This window comes from Drosophila tropicalis, unplaced genomic scaffold (genome assembly GCF_018151085.1).
Source record: "Drosophila tropicalis isolate 14030-0801.00 unplaced genomic scaffold, ASM1815108v1 contig_845, whole genome shotgun sequence".
NCBI classification, from domain to species: Eukaryota; Metazoa; Arthropoda; class Insecta; order Diptera; family Drosophilidae; genus Drosophila; species Drosophila tropicalis.
This window is the reverse complement of record NW_027173338.1, coordinates 5212603-5240096: the sequence shown is the minus strand read 5'-3', so window position 1 is coordinate 5240096 and position 27494 is coordinate 5212603. Positions and strand designations below refer to the sequence as shown.

Genomic DNA, 27494 nt, shown 5'->3' with positions numbered 1-27494 from the left:
CAGAAAAAAACAAAATTCATTAACAAGTTATGATCAGATATTAAAAATAGTATTAAATAATAAACTTTATACTTTGTTGCATTGCCCTTATTGGCAATAACCGCAGCACATCGTCCTGGTATTGAGTCAACCAGGTCTTGACAGCATTTGACCGTTATTTTTGCCCAGGACTCCTGGATTACTTCCCAACACTTCTCAATTTTTGTTGGTAATGAAACAGCAACTGCTTTTTTAATATCAGACCAAAGATTTTCAATGAGATTTTGGTCTGGTGACTGTCCCAGCCACTCAATTAAATTCAGATAATTCGCTGAGCACCACTTCCTGGCTTTCTTACTGGTGTGCTTTGGGCTGATGTCCTGTTGAAAGGGTCATATTAGCTGTATATTATCCTCAGCGTATAGTGGCAACACCGTCTATAAGATATTTACATGAACTTGCTGATCCATAATCGATTTGTGGACTGATATGTGACCGACACCATAATAAGACTAACAGCCCCATACCAATGACACTGATTCTAGACTCTAGGGTGAATTTGGAGTTGAATTCCAGGTTCTGTGGACGCCAGACGTATGGTCTATAGCCTTTTCTACGATATTTTACAATTTTATTTTCATCAGTCCATTGTACGTTCCTCCAGTTTTGGACAAGCCAATTCTCATGATCTTTGACCAACTTAAGGCGATTGGCATTATGTCTAGCGTTCAAAAGTGGAGGCTTTCTTCGACTGGAATCTTTTGAATTGATCTTCCGGAGGTAGTTGCGAACAATTTGGACCCTAGTTTGGGGCTGAAAGTCCTTTTTAAGATCTGTTAGAGCCTTAAAAGAATCCTTATTGCTCTCTCGCATTAAGGGACCGACTTCTTGCTGCTTCAGTCTTGGCTTTCGTCTGCGAGTTTAAGGCTTCTGTTTCAAATAGATCGGTATTCGGATCACTCTGTTGGAAGTACCAACCAGTTTTCCATCTTCAAGATCCGATTTTTTCTCCAAAACCTGGTTTAGGATGACGTTTCGCTTTTTTCCCGGGGCAGTGTTTTCCCCGACCCATTATATCTAAAGGTCTCGGATATTTTGTAGTACTGTTGCTTTTAAAATCGACTTTGAACCAGGGACTATTAAATATGTGTTTTTTGCTATGCAATTCTGCGAAATTTAACGGTATTTTGCAAAATACTGCAAGTGGTGCTATTTTTAGTTTCGGGTATTTTTTGAGTATATCAAGGTTTTTTGTAAAAATCTTTGAAAACGTTGGATTTTGATAGAATTTTTTTTCTGCTTCCATTAGTAGAAAGTATTTTACGTTCAAAAACGTATTCACATGTTCCTAGAACCTTAAAATAAGCCTAGGAATCCTTTGAACACATTACCTCAGCAAGTGGTGCTATTTTTTAAGTTCGCAGCTGTAAGTCACACAAGTTTTTGCCAATTGTGAACCACTGTGCATGGTTGTTCAGTTCGTTGAGCCCTACGGTGTTAAAAGTTAACTAAAGTGTAGTCAATCTCCCTATTTAATAGCCACAACACGTAATTTTAACCGTTTTTTATTGTATGCGAAATTTTTGTTTTGGTTCGGATCGCTGGTTAAAAAGTTTTTCGTTTTCTTCTTTTATTTTTCATCTTATATATATTTTTCCTTTGTTTGTTATTTATTTGATTTTTTTGTGTTTTTAATTTTCTTGTTTTTCTACTAGAATTAACCGCAAAAGACTAGAAGAGATCTCTGACAAATCCAAATTCGAATTCGAATTCATTTCACGTAACTACAAAAGATTTTTTTTTTATTTTTTGCTTGTTTTGTTTTCAATTTCCTACGATTGACTTTTTGGTCTTCGATGCGTATTCTTAGACCGAGGTGGTAATTTGCTCAACAAAATGCACGGGAGGTCGGCATAAGGACTGCGAACGCTTCAAACGACATTGTTGTAAATTGTTGTTATTGGGTTGTCGTTGTTGCCGCTGCTGCTGGGAGGTTCTTTGCAACGAGGCATAGGCATGTGGCACGTAGATGAACTCACGTGTTGGATGGGTGTTGGTGGGTGGTGCGGCAGAGTGGCGACAGTTACACTGTTGCGACATGGTGGATAGACCTTCGGGCACACTACGGCTACGTGCCGACTGAGCAGCTGTAGGGATATGGGCCAGTCCGCCGGATCCATATGCATTGGTATTGGTGGTATGGGTCTGGGTGTTGGTTGTCGTGGAATTGGGACTACTGCAGGTGCATATCAGTGGTTGTCTGTCGAGTGATCTGACAAGAAATGGAGAAGCCATAAGAAAAGTTAATTGAATTTCTATGGATTGATTAAAATTAACAAAAAAAATGTTCACTTAAATCAGCAATCACTCATTCAATATGTATGTGTGGAAAAAACCAAAACCCCAAAAAGTATGCTATAAAATTTAAATTGCTAATTCCTTATATAATTATTAATTTTTTTTACAGTCATGTTGAAATGGAGATTAAATAAACAATATGCATAATTTTTTTTTAACCCGTTTGGTTAGTATTTGTTTTTGTTTAGCTTTTGTTTGGGGTTAAACTAAATAAGCTTTTTGTGGCGGACGAAAAAAGTAATTATAATTTTAGATACCAAACAAACAAATTATCAATAATTGTTTAATTGTTTTGGTTGAATTATTTTTTCTCATGTGAAAGCTTTTTTTTTCGTATTTTATCTTTCGTTTTGCAGATTAAATTTCAATGAAAAAGCGTTACTCACTAAACAATTTTTTAATTTCTAAACTTTATGTGTTGATATTTGCTTATTTTTTAGAAAAGTTGAAAATTTCAATTTGCTGTGTTGTGAAAACATTTGCGATTATTAATGAAGTTAGTGAAGAGTCCGACTTTATTATACCATGCTAATATATACACTTTCCCTGTTACATACGCTTTGACGGCTCGAATGTATCATTCCATCATATGGCAACAAGGTATTTAGCAAAATTAACAATAAATATTTAAAAAAAAAGTTTTTTATTCTACAAAAAGAGGAGTAAAAACATTCCAACTTTATTATATGTTCAAAGAAATAACTAAATAATTTTAATGAAATTAATTATTCAATTACAAAGCTCACTGAATGACATGTTAATTAAAAATTTGTTAATATAAATTCGAATAATAAATTGCAGCAATAATCAAATTTTTCTAATTGATTGATTAAATACAATTTAATTACGCTTTGTGCAGATCTCTGGGGGGAGGGTAATGAGAAGATTTTCTTTGTTCAAAGAACTTACTTATTGGCTGCTGCTGCTGCTGCCTTGTGGCAACCGAGTTCATAGGTGCTATGCCAACTGCAATACATTTGACCATCACAGCAATTGTGTTGTTGTATAAAGGATAAGCTCCTTTGCAATCTCTTGCCCATGCGTGATCCAATGCTGCCTTGGCCCAATTGATAGGGACCTCGAACCATCTGCTGTTGCTGCTGCTGCTGCACATCGAGATTGTGGCATGGCAATTGCTGGCGATGAGTTGATGCAGGAAGATGAGCAAAGTGTTGAGATTGTGGTATATGCTGATGCTGCAAATGACGTGGGCAATAGCCCGAATTGGCCTGCTGAAGTAGATATGGTTCCATTTGATTCAAACTAATACAACTCCGGCTAAGTAGATCGGGTGGAGCTGGAGCATATTCTCCACCACCACCACCACCATGATAGCCATGATGATAGCCAAATGGTAAAGGAAACTGGCCAGGACGAGAATGCTGACGTGCCGATGAATGACGCATTAGCAGGGGAGTGGGCAAATGGCCATTGGCCAGTTGATGAGGTCCCCCACCACCACCACCACCAGCAGTTCGTTGCTGTTGCGGCTCGCTGATAAAAAATATTATAATCCCAGAAATGGCAGCTGCTGCCGAGCATATATAATAACCAGCTCGTCCATACTTAAGGGAGTAATCATTGAGGAACGAGGTAAGGGGCACACTGATGAGCACCGGCACCGACTCTACGCCACGTATAAAACCTATCAAAAAAAAAAAAGAAAAGAAACAAGGATTAAGGTCTTAGATTGAATATTAAATAAATTTCGTACTGTTTGCCTTACCCCAAGCCTTGGAAAAATGCTTCAATTTGATGCGTTCTAAAGCCAAAATCTTTAATGAATATTGAAATCCACCCAAACCTATGCCATAAAGCCAACTTAATATGCATAGACCTTTGTAGCCCATCACAAACGAGAGAAACAGTATGGCCAAGGCAACTATTGATATGAAGAGCTGTCGATTAAAAACAATCAAAAAACAAAAAAATGTTTTATCAAAAGCCAAGAGGGGGTGAAGGGGTCTTTGCATTCTCACCTGAGCCACAATTTTTGAATTAATCACAATAGTTCGAATCACAAAACATCTACGTAATAATGCTCCAGCTATTACTACACCCAAAGCCATGGATATGCCTAGAAATGTTTGCAAAAGGACCAATTCCTGAACATCGGAACCTTCTTTGGCAGCATTGAGAGCCTTTGAATAAAAATTGATGATAACGAACAAAAAAATGATAAGTAAATATGAAAAGTAAATAGTTTCTATAAAGTTCATAAGATTTGTTGTTATGGCTGGTTCAAGGGTCAGTACAGCTCACAAATTGAGCAATTTCGGGGATTAAGATAAAACAATTTGTGGCAATTCAGTTTATCTTACCATTAGGAACATGGGCGTATAAATGCCAAATGATGCCACACTGGAGGTCATGAGTAATATTTTAACTGTAACCGATTTCAATGATGATATGTCCAAAAATAAATATCGTGTTGGTGATTCCACATCCTCCTGATTGAGTATAGGCTTTTTCTCACGCAGCTACGGGTTGTCGATTGTAGTGGTGGTGGTAGGTGGGGTGGGAGAAAAAAAATCACAGTTCAAATAACAAACAAGTGAAAAACTGGCACTTTTGCGAACCTTTTTTCGTTGATTTTTCAAATGTTGAATGGCACGACGTTGAGGATGGTATAGCGATGCGGGTCGATACATGAGACCCATGAAAAAACTGAGAGCTGTTAGGGCGGCAACGATTTGCAATCCGAGGCGCCAGCCGGCCTTACCCACACCCTCTTTCAAGATGACGGAGAACAAAGCGATGCCAACACCCTCGCCGGACATGGCCACCATTTCGACGAATTGACGACGCCGCTTAAAGTAATTGCCCAACATCACGGTGGAAGCTTCACGGACCATGGCAACACCAATGCCAAAGACGATGCCTGTGTGGGGGGCAGAAAAATGAAAGAAGGGAGGAGGATAACTTCCGTTGTTACTTATTTATATACCTTTCACATAGAGTATATACACAAAACAACAACAACAGATATCTTATGGAAACCTATATACACATATATATATATTAATATACGCACCATAACTGAAAACAACCTGACCAAATTCCGTGGCAAATGAGGTGAATAGAATGCCCAGAGGCATTACCAAACCACCGACTATGGAGAGCAGACGTATGGAACGTTTGCGACATAGCGAAACCACAAACGGTATGGCCAACATCGAAATTGACCAACTCAAAGCACCCAGCAGCTCTGCAATGAGAAAGAAGTGTGAGAAAGGAAGCCAGGAAGGAGAAAAGCTAATGTGGAGGGAGTAGGAGAGAAATGGTTGCCAAAAATATGCTTTTGACTGATTAGATTTTAAAAACGACAACAAGCAAAGTCAACTGTACTTTGTTAAAGGTCATTTCAAAATGTGAGTACAGTTGGTATCAAAACAAAATTAACTTTACACAGAAATATAAATTTGGTCTAGCAGTTTAGCGAATTTTCTCAATCTTTGGCACTCATTCATTGTTCTTCAACTTTTTATTTATAATGAAAACCCAAAGCGGTTAATGTAGTGAACGATTTTTGGCTTAATGAAAGCAGTTGATTTAGACTCTTGATATCCTGACTACATACTTCGCAATGTCTAAAGCTTAATCAAGTCAAATATCTCGCAAATTAGCTTCTAACGTTAATTTACTACCTTAAGTTTATAAAAGAAAGCGAGGAAAGTTGTTTTTAGAGCTCCTGCGACTATCGCTGAAGATAGCTCAGTCATTCACTGACTAGGGAAATCCTTAGGCATAAAAGAAAGAAAATTTTGTATTAAGAAAGCAAAGTCACTTGCTATTTAAGCAAATTCTTATTATCTCCGCTACGCAATCTCTTAAGATAAATCAATCAATTTGCAATTCATGTTAATCGATAAGTATAAAGGAAAATCAAAATGCTTAATCAAAAAGTGCAAGCAGTTGCTGTTCTGAGACTATCCAAGTAATGAAGCCAAAAGTCATTTGCTAATTAGCTCAAAAAAAAGATTAAAATTTGTATCCATAACACGAATTAAGCTGCTAATTGCAATGATTAGGTTAAAATAACTGACCTAGTTCTAGAAAGCTGTATGCATTCACTCATACTTTACACCGTTTTAATTATAATCAATCAATTCATGACATTTTAGTGTTGAAAAAAGCTTTTTAATCATCTCATTTCAAATACTTTCTTATACTCGAAGATACATAACTACCTAGAAAAGAGTACACCAAATGTTTTGAAAAGTATTCAAACAATTCAGTAGTATTAAGGATCTATTAATAGCTACTAAAATCACATTAATTCATTCAAAATTCTATTGAGTCTTTTCTGACCATTACTTTGTTTGCCAGCAAGTTAATTAATTCGATACTTGCTATTGCCCCAAATAAACGAAATAACATTGATTTACTTTTAATTACATGTGTGTAAGAGCACTTTCTGACCTCAACATTGACTTCCGCCCTTCTTGTTGGTCTAATTGATTAATTGATACCAAATGTAACATCATTTACCACCAACCCCACACCTCGCCTCCATCGCTCCCTCCAACCCATACGTGACCACCGACTATTTTCTGTGATTCACTGCCCATTCTCTGAAATTCCAATTTTATTTCCAATTAGCCACCGCAGAAATCTTGGTGGCTGCACTTTAACTGAATTCTCTGGCGTTCCCTTTTTGCACTTACCTATCCCAGTAGTATTATGCATATATTGTACAGCATAGAACAACAAGAGACCATAGCTTAGCTGCAGTCCTGTGGTCAGTATATGTATCAGAAAGGACACACCGCATATTATCCAGCCCCAGCCGCCATCTGGATAAAAGTACTAAAAGGAGAAAATAAAAACGGAGAAAAAAATTAAACGGAAGGATGGAAGAGAAACCACAGAGAAATGTGGAAATGGAAGAGACGTGAAGGTAGTTTTACTGTTTCCTCTTCTTCTTCTTCTTTTTTTTTTGTGGTTGAATTCTCACCTGTCTAATGCGTGTGGTATCCACACCTGTGCGCCGCAAAGCCGGTATATTCCTATGCAGCAGATGGAACTCGCGATCAGCCAAGCCATTAAATGCTGAATCCTCTTCATCAGTAATATGACCATGACTGTGATGTCCTCCTCCTCCACCCACTACGCTGGGATTGGGCAATTGGTGACTGTCGTAACCTGCGGAAAAGAGAAACATTTTGATTCAGTCGAAAAATTCCACGAACAAATTTAAGCTCTCTTTAAATCTCAATCTTCATGAAAACTGTAAAAACATTTTTTTGGTGGTATGCAGGACTTTATTAACTTCAATAAGTGAAAACAAGTTGTAATTTCTAAAGGCGGCTTCATAAAATAAAATGTGCCCCAAACTGTGTGTTAACTTTGTGAAATGTGCCATAAACATAAAACGTTGAGATTTACAAATCATTTCTGGTAATGAGTTTTATTTATCAAAATTACACAGACCGACAAAAATGAACCAAATTAAGCCAGAGAATTTAAATTCTTGTTGTGGCGTTAAAATATATTTCATTCACATTAATATTAGCCATATAATATGGCAAGGCCATCTCTCTTTCCCATAACAATCACTACTTTTGTATGGTAATTAAAAATTGTGCAAATTTTTAAGGGGAAAGTCCACTGGGACCAGGAAAAAAGCAGGCAAATTTACCATATTTATTTATTTGTAAAAGAGAAAAATGACTCATACATTAAATTAAAGTAAACCTTCATTTTTATTGCATTTTTAAGTATCCATTAAAAAATTAAAGTATTCAAATTGATGTCGTGACACTCATTTTAGGGCAGACTTTTTTTAAGTGTCAATTATGTGCATTAAATCTTAGATAAACAAAAATATAGTTATCTTTTACATTGTGTATTTGTTTTGAATATTTTCCCAAATTTAATGTAATAGGCAGTAAAAGATGAAAAATTTTGACGACTACATCCAAATCCATTTTTAAGTCATTCTATAAGGCTTAAAGTATTGTAATGTTTAAGTCAAAGTAAAAATCATTTTACAATAGATTGCTCCTTTCCTTAATGTTCTGTAAATTATAAAAACAAAACTTTTTTACTTTTCTTTTACCAACACAAAAAGATTTTAGCAATTTTAGCAGCCTGTGTTTCTTTATAATTTCTTTTATTATTTTCTTTAAGCTTAACTTTTTGCATTTAGTCGCTCAATACGCACGTGACCAACAGCAAAATGTTAATTAAATAGATAATTAGAAATAAGAATCTGCATAATAAAATGAAAATTTAATACATAGAACGAAGAATTTAAATATCTAGAAGAAATTGTTTACTAAAACATTGTCCTGTGCTTATTATTATACATTTTGTTTGTCTTAAATTAGCCTTGAGTTTTTTTTTTTTAAGCTTTCTCTTTAAAGAGTATTTCATTAAAGTTAGAAGTCCTCTAGTCCAAGCAATTTGCAATAATAACTTTTACTACATGGAGCGTTGTGATGTTTTTATGCTCTTTATTCTGAATTAGACTATCTTTGTGTTGGCCCTAGGTGAAATCAATAACCATTATCTAGTTGATATGGGAAAGCAATCAATGGAAATGCGACAGGACTTCATTAAGTGAAATGTGCCAAAAACTGGTTAGAAATTCTAATTGTAAATTCGAGCAGTTGTGGAATATTATGCTGTTATTTCAAGTGTACTAACACATTTTAGATTGTTATCCGGCAACAAATCTGTTGCAATTGTTTTAATAGTCATTGGGCGTAATAACAAATTACTCACCAAAATAACAGCCGCCTCCATTGGGTATGAGTGGCTTATGGCGATGTGGGAGATGTTGTTGCATTTGATGTTGTTGTTGCTGATGGTGTTGGTGTTGGTTTTGTTGCTGGTGATACCAATTATCGCATAGGCAATATAGAGGAGCTGATGCTGGAGCTAAAGCTGGTGCTGGCGCCGGAAGTGGAATGTACATATAACAACAGCCATTCAAATGGCTCGAATGGGCAGGAGGATTCTGTTCACCATACCAACGAGGCGGTGAACAATGACGAGAACGATGGTTACATGAGGCTGCGGCGGCAGCTATGCTCGTCTGCTGTTGCTGTTGATCCATGGTGTTCAATGTGGCATAGCTGCCAAAATTGTCACAGTGCCGCAATTTTGCATTCGAAACGGCGGAGGCAGCAGCAGCACCAGCTGGGAAACGAGGCGGCAATCGTGTGGATTGCATTTTGCTTGCTTGCTGGGATGAAGGTTGTTGTCCCTGCTGCTGCTGTTGATTCTCACTGGCGGTTAGATTGGATAAACGGGGACAGGATACCCACCAGGCTAGGGGTTGATTATTGAAACGACACTCGTGGCACAAATATCTTGGGGGGTAAAGTTGATGGTTCGACTACGACTTGTTCGTGATCTCTTCCTGCAATGTCTCCCAAAGATCTAAGGATGGGTTTTGTGGGATGCTCACAGCTTAAATTGTATTTTCGTCACAGTGCACATTTCTGGCAAAGCACTGTGGCAGCAGCAGCAGCAGCGATGCTGGCGTTGGCTCGAATGGGTGGAGGACTCCCGGAATTTGGTACTAGTTGTGGGCAACTGCCATAGAGCGCTGCTGAGGATGTGGTGAGTGCGGTATTGCTATTCGAAAGACGTCTATAGTATGGAATCTTTAGATCCATATCACCACCGCCAGCAGCAGCTCCTCTTTTTCCTATTGGCAGGCAGGAGATGTTGATGCTTCTCCGTTTATCTCGACTATTACTACTACACTGGCAATCACATGTACACTGTAAAACCATGGTATACTTTACCTCCTTCTAGTTCTAGTTTGTTTTTTTGTTTTTTCTAAGTTGGTTTTGCTTTTCAATTCGGTTCTGTATTTTTGGTTTTGCTCGTTCCTTCCACACACCAACTCTCTCTCTCTCTCTGGCTTTGTGTCTTCTCTGTCTCTTAGGAACCATTTGGTGCCAGTATCATCACCATCATCATCGTCATCATCATCATCTGCATCATTTGTTTCTGTGCCACCATCATCATTATTGTCATCTCTATTTCTGCCATTACCATTCCCTGCAAAAAAACGAAAAGAGTGAGAGAGAAAAGTAGAAAATAAATAAACAAGACAAAAATAAGAAGGAGAATCGAACCCCAAACACATCGAGCCATAGAGTCAATAAATAAATCAAATCAAAATCAATTTGTTTATTCTACACCAACAACTGAACTGCAAATAGAAGCACATTGCATATGTATACTCTAAAACCATATGCAATGCATAATTTAATTTGCTGTTCAATTGCCTGCCAGCAAATGAAACGAAACGCGGCCAATGGACCCCCTTCTGCCCCCTTTGCCAACTTTTATTTCTCTCTTTCACTCACTCCACTTTGAAAAACCACAAATTGTGCACACACAAATCTAATCAATTGCAAATTGTTCAATTTAGAAAAAATTCACATAAAATTGAGGCAAACGTATATTCTATGAAAGTGTACAAGATATTTTTAAGCTATTTTTCTTTAAATATATAATACTTAATACGTGATGGAAGACGTTGACATATTTATACTCTTAAGTCACTATTTTGGTATAAATTTAGTCACTCTCAGAAGACTTTTAAACTTCGATTACCGTTAGACAGAAAGTTTTAAGTTTGAAATTACTTATTTTAAACAAAATCATGGTTGAGATTATATAGTCTTCATATAATTTAGTTCGTGGTTGATGGACAAACTCAACTTCTAAATGCTAAGGCTCAAAGGCTTACAAGTCCCCACTTTTGATACTGACTAGAAGAATTTCTATTGCATTTCAGTGCAGTGAAGGACTTGCTCGGCTTGGGGTCATATTAGCAAGTTTTATATCCTTGTACAAAATCCAAAAATGGAGTCCCTCAAAATGTATTAAAAAGGATTTTTTCTAACAATTACTAAAGATCTAATAAAAGGTTAAGTCCTTTTCATTCATCAACTTTCATGATGAATGTTTCATCAATTTATTTTATTTTTGCAATAACATTCAAACAGTCATTACTTGAAGATTGTTTTATTTCATTCTCTTCATTACAAGTCAATAAACCTGCATATATTGCCACTGAATCCAATAATTACAATAATTCAGTTCAAAAACCAAGTGACATAATTAAGTGATATTTATTCAAATGCCTCGTTTTCAGATTAGGTTGATTGTTTAAGTCGTCAATTTATTCAGATTCTTAAAATTCATAATTGCTTCACTTTGGAATTTTCACAAATTGCTTTCACGATTTTCCTCCCAACTCATAATGTTACTGAAGCCTATAAGATTCTTATTGCCTCAAACTTTTGTGACTTATTAAAATGAAAATCTTTAATAATTTATTCAAAAAAAACGAAACGAAACGAGAAGAAAGACTGTTTTAATTTGTAGCTGATTTGCTTTTTGCTGAGAGGTCGGTTTTGTAAGTATATAACATTTTGCAACATGCCTTCTCAAATAACATAGAAGCTGCCCTCGTAAAATGTCGCAATTCTGATTTATATCGTAGTAAATTATATGCGAATATGAAACAAAGTTTGAACAAAGGTTGTCTTTAAACTTTTCAGCTTGACCCGCATTAAGAGAGTTGATGAAGAGCAAATTGAATGAAATATTCACTTCATTTCGGATGTTCAAGATGAATTATTTTTTCTTTCATTTATCTTCTTTTTTTTTTTTTTTGTGCTGAAAACGGAAAATAAAACGTTGAATCATGGTCAAATGAACGAAAAAAGAAAAAAATAACTGACATTAATTCATTATTTGGAAAGCCTAAATGACAATTTCGAAAAGGCAGTTTCTCTCTCTCTCTCTCTTTCACTTTCTTTCTCTATCTCTTTTACTCTCATTACAGAGTACCATGATTGATTTATGTGTTTGTTTTGGATGGAATATATATCGTTTGTGCTATGAATTGCTTCTTCATTCTTTACCGATTTTTATCGTTTGGATTAGTTTCAATACGTGTGTGTGTATGTGTGGTGTGTGTTCAGGCCCAAAAAGCTATAAAAAATGATAAATGATTGAAGCCAAAAACAAAACTTGCATCATTTTGCATCCTTAAAGCAAACGCCTCTACTGGAATGTGTGTCTGGGTGTGTGTGTGTGTGTGTGTGTGTGCATGTTGCACGATAGCAAAAGTTTTCAGCAGTTGTTCTACTTTTACGGCTTGCACATATAACGATTCGTTTACTTTTCTTTTTTTCCACCCCCTTCTTTCCTGATATATAATGCACAACGGCACATTTAAATTGATTGTAAGCACAAGTGGAAAAAAGAACAAGAGGTAGACGTTGCAAGTTGAAGATGAAGAAGGAAAAACCATCCAGGTAAACCTGTGCCCACAAGCATCACCATAGGTGAGAAGGGGAAGCCCCTGCGGCCCACAACGTACATCAATCAAAACATGCAAGGGAGTGCTTAAAGAGCCAGCGGGGAGAGCCAAGCCCCTCTCGTTCTCTTCCACACACCTTCCTCTATCTCTCTCTCTCTCGCTTTCGCAAAAAGGAAGTATCAAAAGGTAAGAAGGAAAGGAGGCAACCTCCATCACCTGTGGAAGCATAAAATTTAACAACATTGTAACACAAAAAAAAAAAAAGAGCAACAAAAATGTGCAAAACGGAAGTAACAACCAATGCATAAAGACATCCTAGTCTATATCCTCTTCTACAACAGCATCTCTTGCTTTGCCATCCTTCCATCGTTAACCTCAGTGTTTATGTATGTGTTGGATGTGTATGAAATATATTGCTGAAAATTTTTGTAGTTTTTTATACCTTTACTAGGAGAGGTCGCTAGCTACTGTCAAGAAGCATAAATTGATAAATTGTAAAAACTTTTCATTACTTTGCACTGTGCGAGAGAATTTCATAAAATTTCCTTCTGCACAATTTGCACTCGTAAAAGTAACTGAAACAAAGTTTGCTTCCCAACAGTTTAATTTAATATAATCATTTGTGTTCCTTTTAGGGCAAAATTTCAAGTACAATCAAGTTCATATTCATCACTAAAACTAGTTGAGAATTGTGACTAAATAATTCTCTTAAAATGTTGGGATTTTCCGAAAAGAGGACTTCTTTGTGGGGGAAACATTTCAAACACAATCAGGGTAAGCTTATAATACAAAATTCCATTACAGTGATTGCAATTTATTAATTAATATAATTTTTAATATGCATAAATTACTTGGGACTATTTTCTTTTATTAAGTTTAAAACTTTGGAATTTTTGTAATAGAGTATTTCTTTTTCTGGTGTGTGTTTAAAGTTTTTTTTTCTTTGCCATTATCCTTTATCATCACTTATTTTTCACAGTTTTTTTTTTGCTCTTTGTTTGGTGGTTTTTCATCGTTTTGCTCATGTAGTTGTTGCCAGTCAAGCGTTAAAAGTTTTCACAGCTTTTCATCTTTTCTTTAGGTATTTTTGTTGTTGCTGCTGCCATCATCATTTTTAATGTCAGTGTCGCAGACATTGCAATCCATGTTATATATATACATATGTAGACTTGATCTGCTTGTGCTCATATATTTTTTGACATTGCAATAATAAAAATGTTCAGTAAGTGTCTGACAACACGACATCGCAAATGCAAATAGGCCACTGAAAAATGACATTGCCCCACCATTACCCGCTCCATCACGTACAGCACACAATCCGCATAACCCACCCATACGCCCATTCGAATTCCCAGTCATCCATTACTACTACTACAATGTTTACCATATGTCCAAGCTGTTGACTTAACTGGTCATTGACTTTTACCAACTTTACAGGGCACTCAAATTATATGTATGTATGTATACACACACACACACACACACACACACACACACACACACACACACACACACTCCCACCCATATAAACAACAAAAAAGCCAACTTTTCTTTTTTTTGGGGCGTTACCTTACTCGCCATGTCTGCTTTGCCGGCTGAAACCGAAGTTTACTTTGCTAAATTAAATATCTGACGCCTGCAACTTTAAGCCAAACAAAAAAAGGAGAGAAAAGAAAAAATAAATAAATGTAATTCGGCGCTGTGCAGAAAAACTTGTTTGTTGTCTCCAGTCTCCCAAAGCAGCATCAGCAGCTAGGGTAGATAATAGGTAACTCTCATGTTCTTGCCCCCAGGGGTTTACATTTTAGTTTTTCTGCACTTTGCATTGTAATAAAAAATCCAACGACAATATGCGAAATACCAAACAACAGCAGCAGCAACAGCAACACCCTTAAAAATAAAAGAACATCCATAAAAAATAGCGACAAAACGGAAAACTAGAGGGAAGGCCCTAAAAAAAAAAATCAGTTCATTCGGCATTTAATATACTCTTCCTATAATCAGTGCAAGAACAAGCAGTTCGAAAGATCCTAAAAGTCTTCAGCTAATAAGTAGAAATCCAAGATGTGGAAACCTTTTCAGATCTACCTAGACCTAGACAGAATACCTAGATCCTTTTTCCCTAAATTAAATTAAAAATGTTGAGTATATTCATTATACCCATTTATATTTTAAACCAGATAAGATTAATTTTTGTCTCAGATGTGAACAAAAACGAATAGTCCCTTTTTTATAAGGGTATAGGAAAGGAGCTTAAATTGACAAAAGAGAAGGTTGTTCCCGAAATTGATTTCATGAAAGTGGAATAGCGACATGATTTACGAACCCTTTTCAACAAAAATGTTGTTTATTAATTTTGGTCAGAGGCCCGAAAAAAAGCAAATGCGCCTAGAAGGAATATTAAAAATATATAAAAGGGCATTTTGGTCAGTCACAATATAAAAATATTGATTAGTGTATTATATTTCCTGTTAATTTCATTATTCTTTCGTAAATAAAGCCAATCAACGTAAAAGTATACGATATCGATTTCATTTTCAAGCCCTTGAGTCTCTCACTTTATGCATAATTTTTGCGAAATTTTCTACATAAATGTATAATTAATATAGCATTTAACTCTCCAGATGTGTAAATGCCTAGTAGAGGAAAATGTAAATGAAAAATGAGACTGCACAGAATTAAAGTTTCACATTCTCCAACTCTATACAATAGTTCTGATTTATTATGCACAGTAAAAGTTATTCCCACAATTGAAAAAAAAAACTTTTTTACTTGACATGCTTTCGTTTAACTATAAATTATTTTACTCCATTTTATTCTCTTTGTTAATAGTAGAAAAACATTTTCAAAATCTATTTAATTCAATTTTAAAATGTTAGCTTTTTGCCATATCGATAACTTACTAAAACTGTTATTGAGACTGTTATGTCTTGTTTAAAATTAAAAAAGTTTGTCAGCAAAACAAATATTCAATATGACGCTGAAAAGTATGCTATAAAAAAATTCTTCAATTGAAGTTGCAGTTAATATTTTCAATTTCCATAGAAAACCTAACAAAATGCTAGAGAAAATGTCAATGGAAACATTTGCATGCCTTTCGTTCTTTCTCTTTCATTTTTCTTCTCGTCTTTCGTTTTTAAATAAAGTTTTATTTCCTTGCCTTGGCTTATGCCAAAGCGTGTAAAAAAAAAGGGTACGAAATTTGATGTCCTTTTACTAAATGTGTGGGTGTGTGAGTGTGTATGTAGAGACTTTTCGCACACCCCAGGGAATAATTTTGGAGCATTTGCCCCAGGCAGTAGAGTAAAGGAGATAAAAAGAAGGCAAAGGAAAGGACACAAATAAAAAAAAAGGAGTTAGATATAAGTATTAATACTTTTCATTTAGTTTCAACTGCTTCAAAACTTTTCAAGTTGACCAAAACTTTCTACACATTTTATATTAAGCCACTTGAATAAAGAAAATTGGTTAAATGGATTTACTATGCCTCTTTCCTCCTCCTTCTCTAAATGACGACTGAGAATTAATACATTAAAGCCCCAAAAAGTTTATATATAATTAGCTCATTTAAGGCAACCATTTTGAATTATTTCATGCGGCCGATTTTTGTTATCACAATGTTTGTGACAGGATTTCCACATAGAACCTTACTCAAATACGCTATCAAATCATAATTAGCTTGTCCTCTACATTTACCCTTGCCTAGAGTCGTGGCAGCATGCCGTAACCTTAATATATATTAATATTATTAAAAATAAATTGATCAAGTGGCACAAAATTTTCTGCTTATATAACACAAAAAATCTTATGACAGGGAGGATGTAGCCCGTGGCTTGGCACCATAAACTGAAAATCATCCGGCTTCTTAGCTGAAAAATGACACTTCCGTCGGGAGAGGAGCAGAAAACGGATAAAAGCAAAAAGGCCAACAAAACGGAAGTCAAGCCTCCTCGTCCTAAAACAATAAAAATTACACAGAGTCATGACTTGGCTGCGTTCTTGTCGTATTTCTCTCTCTCTCTCTCTCTCTCTCTCTGTGGCTCCTTTCCTTGGCCCCGAAAATGTCCCTAAATGTGTCTTGGTCGTATTTTTAAAAATGTTTTTTATGTTTGTTTCTCTTGTATCTTCCATTTTTGACTTGGCATGCAAAATCTTTTGTTTGATTAACAATGTGTCAAAGTGTGTGATGAAAGTGAAATTAAGTACAAGAAGAAAAATGTTTTCAAAAAGCAATAAGAAAAGGCTAGCATTAGGCTAGTTTTTTTTTGCCCCATAATAAAATAAATAAATTGTAAGCTCTCTTGGACTTGTTTTCTTTTTGTTTTGAATTAAATTTCAAATAAACTTTTATAGTAAAATGTTTTAGCAATGTGTCTCTAACTTCCCTCAAATACTATTGAATCCGAAGGAGAATTCTGTTTTATTAACTACGTATTTGACTATCTCTAGCTTGCGTTGTTATTTATTTGCCAAGACTGATAAATAGGCAGATAGTTCTATTAAGAACACATGCATTATTTTCCTTGGTTGAGAATAGTTACATGTACGCAAAGCATACAAATTTGTATGCCAAAAACAAATGAGCATACATTTCCACATTTTATATGCGTGTTTTTTTCAGCCTAAGACCCAAAAATGGTTTAGCTTGATTTGTTGTTGTTGTTTTTGTTGCCTCCATCCAGCCATCCATCCATTCAGCTTTAGTCACCCAGGAATCGAATTAGCATGCAAAATCTTTTGTTTGACTAACAATGTGTAAAAGTGTGTGTGTATGTATGGAGACAGAAAGCGTTAGTCCTTGTCAACCGCACACCGAAATGGTAGAGCAGGAGAAGATAAATCTCTGTATATGTGTGTGTGTTTGTGTGCTTGAAATATATGGGTGACAGCATCATCAATAGGTGGTGGTAGCTGGCAAATCTTTGACAGTGCCTATCTCAGTGGGGATTCCATCATTAAAGTCTCAATCAATCAAACTTTTCGCTTAATTTTTTGAAAATTGATTGAGTTTATATGGAAAATAACTTTTAGAATTGTATCGATTATTCTCCTATGAACCCATATTAACATACGATAGGTATGTCAAGGAAACACAACTAGAATCAGTCAGTGACTTATCCATCTGTCAGTTGCCCTTTCCAACAAATTAGAGGACGACTCAAACAGGTGAAAAGAATTGTCATAGCAAATCGATAAGCGATATTGAGTTTTATCGAATTGTTAACGATTTTTATTCGATTGTTAATCGAAAGTTCTTACTTTCAATATAAATTCTTCAATCTTTTATAATATTTTTAAAGTTATTTCTTTCTAAATATTAACCATAAACATTCACCTCATTCGAGTGAAATATTATGCAGAAATAAGTCCAAATAATCTCATAGCCATGTGACCCAGATATCCGTCTCCATTCATCTAAAGTCACTTAAAGTATATATGTAGATATGTATATATGGGGCACACAATTGATCTTTGTTCTTGTGTGCATTATGAATGCTCACTCATCCTTTTTTGGTTTGCCCTCAACTCATCCTGGGTTGTGTTTGTCTACATACACATATGTATGTATTGTCATCGTCGATGAAATTGTTGGCCTGGTTAATTAATGTTGGTTTGCCATTTTGTTTATTTTCTTTTTCCTTTAGCTCCTCTTATTCTGGGCCAATTTTTGTGTTGACCTTTTGCGGCCAAATGCAAGTTGAACCACATTCGAGCCAATTCAGGCAAAACCTCCTCTCGCTTTCTTTCTCTTTTGCTAGCCGTCATCGTTCACAGTTTGTGCTAAATTAGCAAATGACATAGTCAACATGGCCAACTTAGACAGGATGAATGGATGCCATGGAATGGGAATGAATGTGATGTGGGGCAGAGGATGGTAAGGCCTGCTAACCCACAAAATGCTGTAGCATGCAATGCCGCTGCCGTCTATTCGGGCTAACACACTACGTTTTACTCCTTCATAGCGTCCCCTTCCATCGCTGCCTGCCTGGGCCCCTTTAGCTTTTAGTGCTGACACAAAACATAATGCCGGCAGGCAATGCTCTTTAAGCACGCAAAGCTTGAATAGCAAAAATATGTGCGAATTTTGTATGGAATAACGCCAGCATGCACAGTGGCTTTGGAATCATTTAATATGCTAGCAAATTGAATTTCTTATTTCATTATACAACAAACAATTTGATTATAAATTAAGTGATAAAACTAATTACTTGCACGTTTATCTAATTATTTATATATGTATTTGAATCTGAATGACCGCCATGTGTGAAATGTTCATAAACATAAGTTTTCCCAAATTAAATCCTTAAGCAACATTCATTTAGCTCCTTGTTTAAATAAACACAGCCATTGTTGGCTAATTTCCTTGATAAATAATGATCAAATTTTAAACTGCAGTTTTAAAATGAAAGATTATCTTTGAATTACATATATCTGACTTTGTAACTAATAGCTTTTATTTTTTTATTATTACCTTTAAATATTTTATAAAGTTTGTTTTTTTTTTTGGTGATTAATATGTTTTTATTGTAGGTACTTAAATTACTTATTAAATATATTATAGCAATCAACACTTCAGAAAGAGAACAACGAGTTTTCAGATCATTGAAATCGGTCCTCAAGGATCAGGTATGTAACATATGTGTGATTCTCAGGGCCGCACTTATACGGTCCAACATTATAGTTCCCATGTTCTCTCTATGCTTTTCGTTTCGCATTTATTTATTGTTCAGAGTTTTCATTTAAGCTGTTCGTGGGTAAACTATCAACTGAACATTATTTAGCAAGACTTATGAATGCTACCCACACAAGGAAACTCAACAAAGGACTGAATGACCACAAATTTATTGCAGTTAATGATTTTTTTTAAACGCATTTTCAACTAAATACGTTTAACTAAATTTACACCCAAAGGTGGCACAAGTTTGTAAGTAAGGAAACGCCTTCGTAGGAGTTGCGTTTTTCCGAGAGATTAATCTCAGAATTTTATTTTCAAAAAGTCCATGAAAATCATTTATTATTAAGCTTTCAACTAATATTGCAAGCCTGGAATAAACTCGCATCAAAATGAAACATTTTCAGGAATTATGCTAGCCGAATTAGGAATGATTGTAGTCTTTAAATTAGGGAATTGTAGTATTTTTTGTTAAATTAGTGTTAACTGATTGCTTTTTTTTATGTTTTGCCTAAAGGGAAGTAAAATAATATTTAATTGGATGTACAGGCTTGTTCGCAGTCTTCTACACTTTTAAACTTATTGCCCACAAGCTGATCACAGGCAATATATTTCCATGACTTGCATTTACCTTCAGACGGAAAGTAACTCCATATGTCAACAAGGTCATTTGAACACTTTTGGCTCGCCCCAGCATTTCCACTAGAAGGAAGCACATCGCAATAAGCTAAAAGATCACGTATTAGAAATCTGCAACAAAATATTAAGTTCGATTTTCCTTACGACTCGTTTTTATAGCCAACACAAAAACGCCAATATTTATAGGAAATATTATATAAATTAATTTCATTTTGTTGTGATTCGAATCAAATGCGGATTATCACTGTCGATTTTTTTGTTCTATTGTTCTATTCTAGAGCTCAAAGTATGAAATTACTTATTACATAAGCAACTTTTAGTTCTTTTTAAAAGAGAGAGAGTAAGTTCATATTTCAAAGATAAAACTTTGCAATTGACATGGCTTTTACCAAAGCCATTTCAGTTAGTAGACTTAATATTAGTGATAGTTTAGATAGATAGGGCTCAATCTAAACTTTTACTGAGGCAGTAAAAGTCCTATTAGTTTTTAGAATGGGATTGATTTGAACAGAATGATAGTAGTATATTGATTCGGGTTCTAGGGATTTTTTCACTTTCATCATCTGTAGACCTCAAATAGCATCTCAAATCTTAAGTAAGAATTAATCAAATTTTTGATATGATTACATTTTAAATTGTAAGTTAAATGGCTTTTCATTCTTAGCAATAGACCAAATGAACCGTAAGATATTCATGTTTAAAGCAAATTGATATATCAGTTCATTTTCTTGGTTTATACCTTTAACCTTTAATATATGTATCGTACTCAAACTTAATCAAAGCGTGAAATTAAAATTCTAACCGAAAAGAGATCTTAGAGTAAATTTATTCTTTAACACCAATTTTGAACACAATCCATAATAGAAATACGCTAAAGAATCTACAAAAAGTTCGGCAGGAATAGAATAAGGAATCAATCACTTGATATTGATTGGCTTAAACTTAAAAAATGTAATTCATGCTCTCACACCACAAAAATAGCCACATTCGCTGAAAGAGCTGAATCTATTACCGTCTATTGGTTGACATCCCGTATATGACCAAGTTTCACATGTATCTGCCGTCTTATTGTAGCTCCATACGTCTTGTATGCGCTCCTTACAACCTGGATAGCGTGCCGATAGTGCATCGTCCATGGGCTTCAAATCGCAGTACTTTAAAAACAAATTATTTTAAATAACACAATTGCAAAAATTTTCAAAAACAATGTCTATTACGTAATGCTTATCCATAGCAAAAGCCACAGCGACCATTATCATTATTGTAAATATAAATTGAGCTAAGTGCATTGTGACTATTTCCACTTTAAACTTAAGAATGAAGTCAGTAACCGAAGATTGGTGTAATATATACAAATATATATGTACTTTTTTTCGCAATGGGCTATATAAATCAGGGTGAAATTAAGTATTCACTAAAACGAATCGAATATGGGTAAATGAGTTATGCTTATATAAGAAAGACTTTTGGTAAGAATCGAGGAACGACAAAATTGATAGAACTACAACTGGAGTTGTCCAAAAACCCTTTCAAGGTCGAAATAAAATGGGGTTCCTACAAAATATTGAAAGCCTAGTCTTAAAAGAGGTCCTAAATGGTCATACAACTAAATACAATGTACTAAAACTTAATTATGGTAATCAATCAATGCTTGTCCTGACAAAAATGATAATGAAGAGAACCCCAGAAGTTTGATGGTTGAAGTTCATCTTGTTTATGAAACAGAAGAATTTTTCACACTGCGAGTATTTTTACCCCCTTTTGTGGAATATTGGAAAGATTTGTTGTTAAGCTAACAGCTAGAGAAATAAATTACATTTATTAGTTAGCCATGTGGTATTTTAGTCGGTTCTTACTAAACTACACAATTGAAGACGCTAACATCCCTCACTTATTAGAGGCAGCAACCTTTTTCTATCATTTTGCCTTCATTAGCCTACAATTGAAATGTCTTTGACCTTGCTAAGGCATAATGACAAACATCTCTTAACCATAATGAAACAAGTTAACTCAACTTAGTTAAATGTAATTCTTGAGCGACTCAAAAATCTTACTCATATATGTAAATTTGTTCCTTTCTAATTCTATTTCAGTAAAATTGCCAAAATTTTTAAATTTTATGTAACAATGACTTCCATATTAATAGGAGCTTTTGCAAAAAAAAATATTCTGATTTAGTTTTTTGTAGAGTTTTCGCATCACTGATGGTTGTGCCCTTAATATGATGGTCTAGACTGTGGCATGTTTAAAGTTGATCGAAGATATAATCAAAGACTATGCATTTATGTGAGTTGCTTACAAATTCGCTTACATCTCAAACCACTGTACGTGTCATAGTGTCGGACGAAAGTGCTTCAAATGCGCATAACAATGATGATTATACTTATGTATACAAAGACAAAGTTATATATATATATATATATATATATGTATATAAATACATTCGGCAGCAGAGTTGTGGTTTTTTGGCTCATCAAAATTGTGACAATCCGAGAAAGAAAACAAAACAAAATAGCAACAAACAGCGTGAACAGAAACGAAACAAAAAAGACTTTTACGCGGCTAATGAAAGAATGGCATAGGATAGAGATACATACAGACATAGCTTCCATGGCATCCACCCTAAACAGAGTAGAGCCACCTTAAATCTCCCGCTGATAGCTACTTTTATGTCTGAGTTTTAACTAAGTAAAGACATTGACTGCGACTGACACGCACAACACAAAATTATGCTAACGCAGCACTAAAAACGTAGGAAAAGAAATACCACAAAAAATGGCAAAGGAGAAACGAAAACGTGAAAATGGGAAATGGAAAACCTTATAGAAGCCAGACAAAAAAAAAAAAAAAAAAGTCGAAACGGTAGGGAGGAGCACGATGGAGCCAAAATTATTTTAAATTGAAATTCTGTTTATCTCGGTTGACGGAAATCGTCCACATATTGTGGCCAAGGCTTTCCTTTTACCATTTTGCCCCCAACTCTGGAAAGTTTTTATTCTTTGGTTTTTTTGGGTACGAGGGTAATTCAATAAAGTGGAAAATGCTGCTCCTCGTCGTCATCGTCATCTTCGTTGTCGTTGTTGATGTTGTTGTTGTTGTTCTTGTAGTCTTCAACATAATTTTCTTCATGGCTTGGCAGATGGAGACACAGTCAGACAGAAGGACAGTCAGACAGTTAGACAGACAAACATTTAGACAGTGAGCCAGAGAGGACTTCTGCGACTTGGAGGCACTTCAAATGCCCGTTAATCGGTTCTTCATATCACATCAAACGTTGGAGGCAAGTAAAAGGACTTACACTCGGCAGTTAGTTTGGGAGGCCGGCACCGCATGGTCCTCCACTGGGTTTTCCTTGCCTCCAACTCCTCTACACATCATCATCAACTCATCGTCATCAGCAGCATCATCATCATATGGCACACAAGTGGCAGAGCCAGCCACAAAGGCAAAAGCGGCCGTCGGGGGAGGGGAGGTGAGGCTTTGTGGAACGACCCCATTACGTGCCAAAGCACTAAAAACAAGCCAAAGTATAGAGGCGTAGAAGGTGTCGGGGGAGGGAACTGGAGGCATCCTTTCTTTACTCTTACGCTCTCTTTCTATCTCCCCTATGTCCCCAGACTCCCTCACCCACTGTGGCATGTACAAATATGAGGCACAAGCATCCATCGCTCGTAAATTTTGTCATATTTTCTTTCTTTCTTTTTTTTTGCACTTAAAAAAAGTTTTTTTGCTGCTTATTTTATTTTCTTTCTCACAGCCCAAAATTGCGGCCGCACGCACAGTTTGGCATGCACTTTTAATCGATTACCAAAAAACAAAAACGTAAATAAATAAATCTTTTTGAATATATTTATAAAAATATATACAAAAAATAAAAAGGAAAACCTACAAAAAGAAAAAGTACAAAATCAGCACAACAATTTTTCCTTGGCACACACACGATTTTCCATTTATTTATTTATTATATGCATATTTTGTTTGCTTTTTGTTGTTGCTGTTGCTGTTGTTGTGTTTTGCCTTTCTTGCCTTGTCTTTTGCTGATGACTGCTCTGAGATTAAAGTTTATTTTGCTGCTTGCTTTAATTGAATAATAAATTAAGCGAATGGCAAGGCATACACCGAGATGCAAAAACAAAGAGAGACACAGAGGTGTCGAACGGCAGAGGGAGACAGAGACAGGAGGAGGGCATGTAAGAAAATGGCACAGACTCCAAGACATAACACTGGAGAATTGGCCAAAGAAAAACATCAGTAAAAGGTGGAAAACTAAATGAATATTTCATACTCTAAATACTAGGAACAACTTGATGAAAAACTTTCAGTTTTCTTTTATCTCTTGTAATATTTTGATTATGATTTTTAAATCTTTAATAATCCTAAAGCGGATAACACTTGTAAGATAATACGCCGCTTTATTTAGTTTTATCTAGTCGAATCGTTGAAGAGATCTATAAGAAAGCTTTTAGAAATCCTTGTAGAAGTATCAACAAACTAGTTTTAGCGATAAAGATAGCTTGTCAAGACTTATTCTTTCAGCAAGGACTGCTGGATTGATAGGATTTGGTGGTTTTATAAATATAAGACAACTTGCCCACCATTCACGTTGCTTATGACTTTAAATCCTTAACTTATGTTCATAAAATTTATTGACCTTAAACCGACAAAAACCCAGTTTCGATTAATTCTCATAAATGGTAAAACGGGCCTTAATAAGCCATCATATCAAATTAAAGCCAAAAATTATTAACGCGTTCTCGATTTAAAAGTATATTTAAAAGTATATCTTGTTTAATAATTTAATCATAATTATGCTTAAAATTGGAAATACTAAATGCAATTTAAATTTATTTTTGCAAATATGAATATTAGTTTGTTTAAACCTTTGTGGCAATTTTTAGAATTAATAATTTGTTAATTTGTTCAAATTTGAAACAAATTAAATGTCAGAAAAGGGTTTATTTGTTAAGTAAATACTTTTTTTTATATTTTATAATCAATATGGATTTTAATAGAATACACTTTGAAGAGTAATTAAGCTATTAACCTTATTTTTTAAATAATTTTTTTTATTTATACAAACAGATGTGCATTTCCAACGTTACCATAATTTTATGGTACCCTTTTGTTTTGTTTAATTATTTTTATCCGAGAGCAAATAAAAACAACGAGCAAAAGCTAAAATGTAAAGCTTCAAAGCGCAATGATAATAAACATGGAACAATTAGAAAACAACAAAGTTTTGACAGAATGAAGTCTGTTTATTTGTTAAACAAAACAAGCACAAACAAATAAGCAAATAAAAGAGGAAACAAAAAATGAATAAAAATGAAAAACTTCAACACAAAAATCCATAATTGTGAAAAGCATTCAACAAAGATGAAAAAACAAAAAGTTAAACAGTCAAAATGAATTAGAAAATTGCAAATTTAATATTCATATTCAAGCTTCAACATTTTTGTCACCAAATAGAAACGTTTTGTGTAAGGAGTAATGACAGGACATAGCAAGGAGGTATTAGAGAGATGGAGCTTTGGAGTTTTGGAGCTTTGCTTATGGCTGCACATTTAGCCAGATACGCAGATAGCTGACAGATACAAAATGCATAAGCTGCTCAAAGTTTAATCGGTTTATCTGACAGCCAGAAAGGGGGATAGATTGTGGGACGAGTGGCCGAGGGGAGTGCCCAAAAGTGGGTGGGTTTTGGTCACAATGAACTGGACAAGGCACTAAATCATAAAGGATTTAACTGAGCGACATCACCTAACTGCATTGAATCAAATAACCTAAAACTGTTGCCTTGGCTACCAGCAGCAGCAGCATCAGCATCAAGTGGCTGCGCCAATGCGTTTACCTTGGTCTACTGCTTAAAATAAAAGTAACAACGACGCACACACACACACACACACAATCACTCCTCGTTCAGGTTCTCACCAGTTAACTGTCAAATGTTTCCATAGGGATTGGCAAACCACAAGAGAAATATTCAAGTTATATAGAAGGAAGAAAACGTAGTGAAGGACAATTAAGGCATAAAGAGACCTCACTATAAAGAGGGCAAAGCTCTTGTGGTTGAATACAACAAGTTTTGTCGGTTGGCCTTAAATCATTTAGGGTCCTTTCATCATCATTATGAAGTTCTTGGTATATTGTATTTTAACCATTAAAGTTATTCGATTTTCAATCTAAGATGTCAAATTATAGTCCCCATAGTATTGACTTAGAAGAAGAAACAGAAGTAACAAGTAAAAGCAAAGTTGAAGACATTGCTTACAGCAATAGCATAAAGTGCACAAGCCATAAATAAAAGTTATACATTAATCTAACCATAAGAACCATTTATATCAGTCTATTCGTTGTCACTTAATAACCATCTATAAAATTCAAGGTGGTCAAACAGGAGATTTAAAGTGCTGGTGCGAAACCAGAGGTAGGAAGTTAAGTATGCAAATCCTTTTTGTCACCGGAAGTGTCATAAGTGTCCAGTTGGTTGCCAGATAAGTAAAACGGAACAAATTCAATTGAGATCCGGCTAAAATGTATTTACAACTAGCCCTTTTCCTGCACTGCACAGAGCTACAATCAAATCAATTTTCAATAACAAAAGATAATAGAAACTAAATTGTCTATTCCAATAAGCCAATAATTTGCAATTGTTATTTAATTTACCGTAATGAAGAAGAATGTATTGTTCTGTTCATAAAAGCAACGACCTTAGACTTTAATAAACACTAATTGTGATTGCATACATTAATTACTTAAATATATGCCATCTTCCTCATTTGATTTAATGCCTAGTCTCAGTAGATTTATTTCGGTATACAACAAAAGGTCGTTAGTTCTTAGTTATGTATATCTGTTTGGGGTTATCCTTCCGTGTCTCAATTTCTCACGCCTACTTAAATCATAATGGCAAAATTCGAACTCTTATCAAAGTCCAATTAGTTATGGAAAATTTAAAACACAAACCACTTCATTTAAACAATAAACTTCTTCTTTTTTTTTTGTTTCTCTTGTCTAGGAAAATGTTTCTTTTTGTTTGTTTTTGCTACTCAACTAGCAACAAAGTTCATTTAACTTCCATTCGTTTCCATTTTCTATGCTCCCAAAAGCCTTTTGTTCTCCTTTTTCATTCTTGTGCAAATAAATCTTCATATCTAACTAATCAATAATAATTGCCATTTGTGCTTGATCTGAATAAACTTGAATGTTCAGCCAGAAGGCCATAGAGACAAGTCAACTGTATTCAATATACAAATTTTCCATTTTGTTTGCTCCTTCGAAAAACAAAAAGAAAAAACCATTGGATAACGAAGAGAAACAATAAAAACAAACCAAAAATACTTTCAAATTCCAAAAAGGACCAATCAATGTTTACCAAAAGAATTTTACCCCTAAGAAATGAACTTGTTATTGAAATTGGTTACAGAAAACAAAACATCAAAAAACAAAAATAAGCCAACCAGAAAAAATATTGTCATACCTTTAGTCTATTGGATTTCGTGGGTATGCGGCAGAACCAAAAAAGGATAAGCAATGGAATCAGGC

The 27494-nt window shown here is 34.9% G+C and overlaps 1 protein-coding gene and 1 long non-coding RNA gene across 2 annotated transcripts in view; both read right to left on the bottom strand.

Moving 5' to 3' along the window:
* Positions 1-1471: 1471 nt before the first annotated feature.
* The window catches only part of LOC137580726 (uncharacterized), a 39122-nt gene continuing 13099 nt past the window's right edge, over positions 1472-27494 (bottom strand). Inside the window, exons 2-12 of the mRNA XM_068294840.1 lie at positions 9778-10356; positions 9067-9656; positions 7295-7482; positions 7005-7146; positions 5372-5545; positions 4917-5218; positions 4659-4817; positions 4317-4478; positions 4064-4235; positions 3247-3982; positions 1472-2251 (exon numbers count right to left, since the gene is read on the bottom strand). Coding sequence (XP_068150941.1) covers positions 1846-2251; positions 3247-3982; positions 4064-4235; positions 4317-4478; positions 4659-4817; positions 4917-5218; positions 5372-5545; positions 7005-7146; positions 7295-7482; positions 9067-9656; positions 9778-10085 — 3339 coding nt within the window. The 5' untranslated portion in view covers positions 10086-10356 and the 3' untranslated portion in view covers positions 1472-1845. The remainder of the gene's footprint in view (positions 2252-3246; positions 3983-4063; positions 4236-4316; positions 4479-4658; positions 4818-4916; positions 5219-5371; positions 5546-7004; positions 7147-7294; positions 7483-9066; positions 9657-9777; positions 10357-27494) is intronic.
* Positions 20739-21265, bottom strand: LOC137581463 (uncharacterized). Its single transcript, XR_011033164.1, has 2 exons — positions 21167-21265; positions 20739-21103 (listed from the first exon to the last, which is right to left on the bottom strand). It is a non-coding gene; the product is annotated as an uncharacterized lncRNA (long non-coding RNA).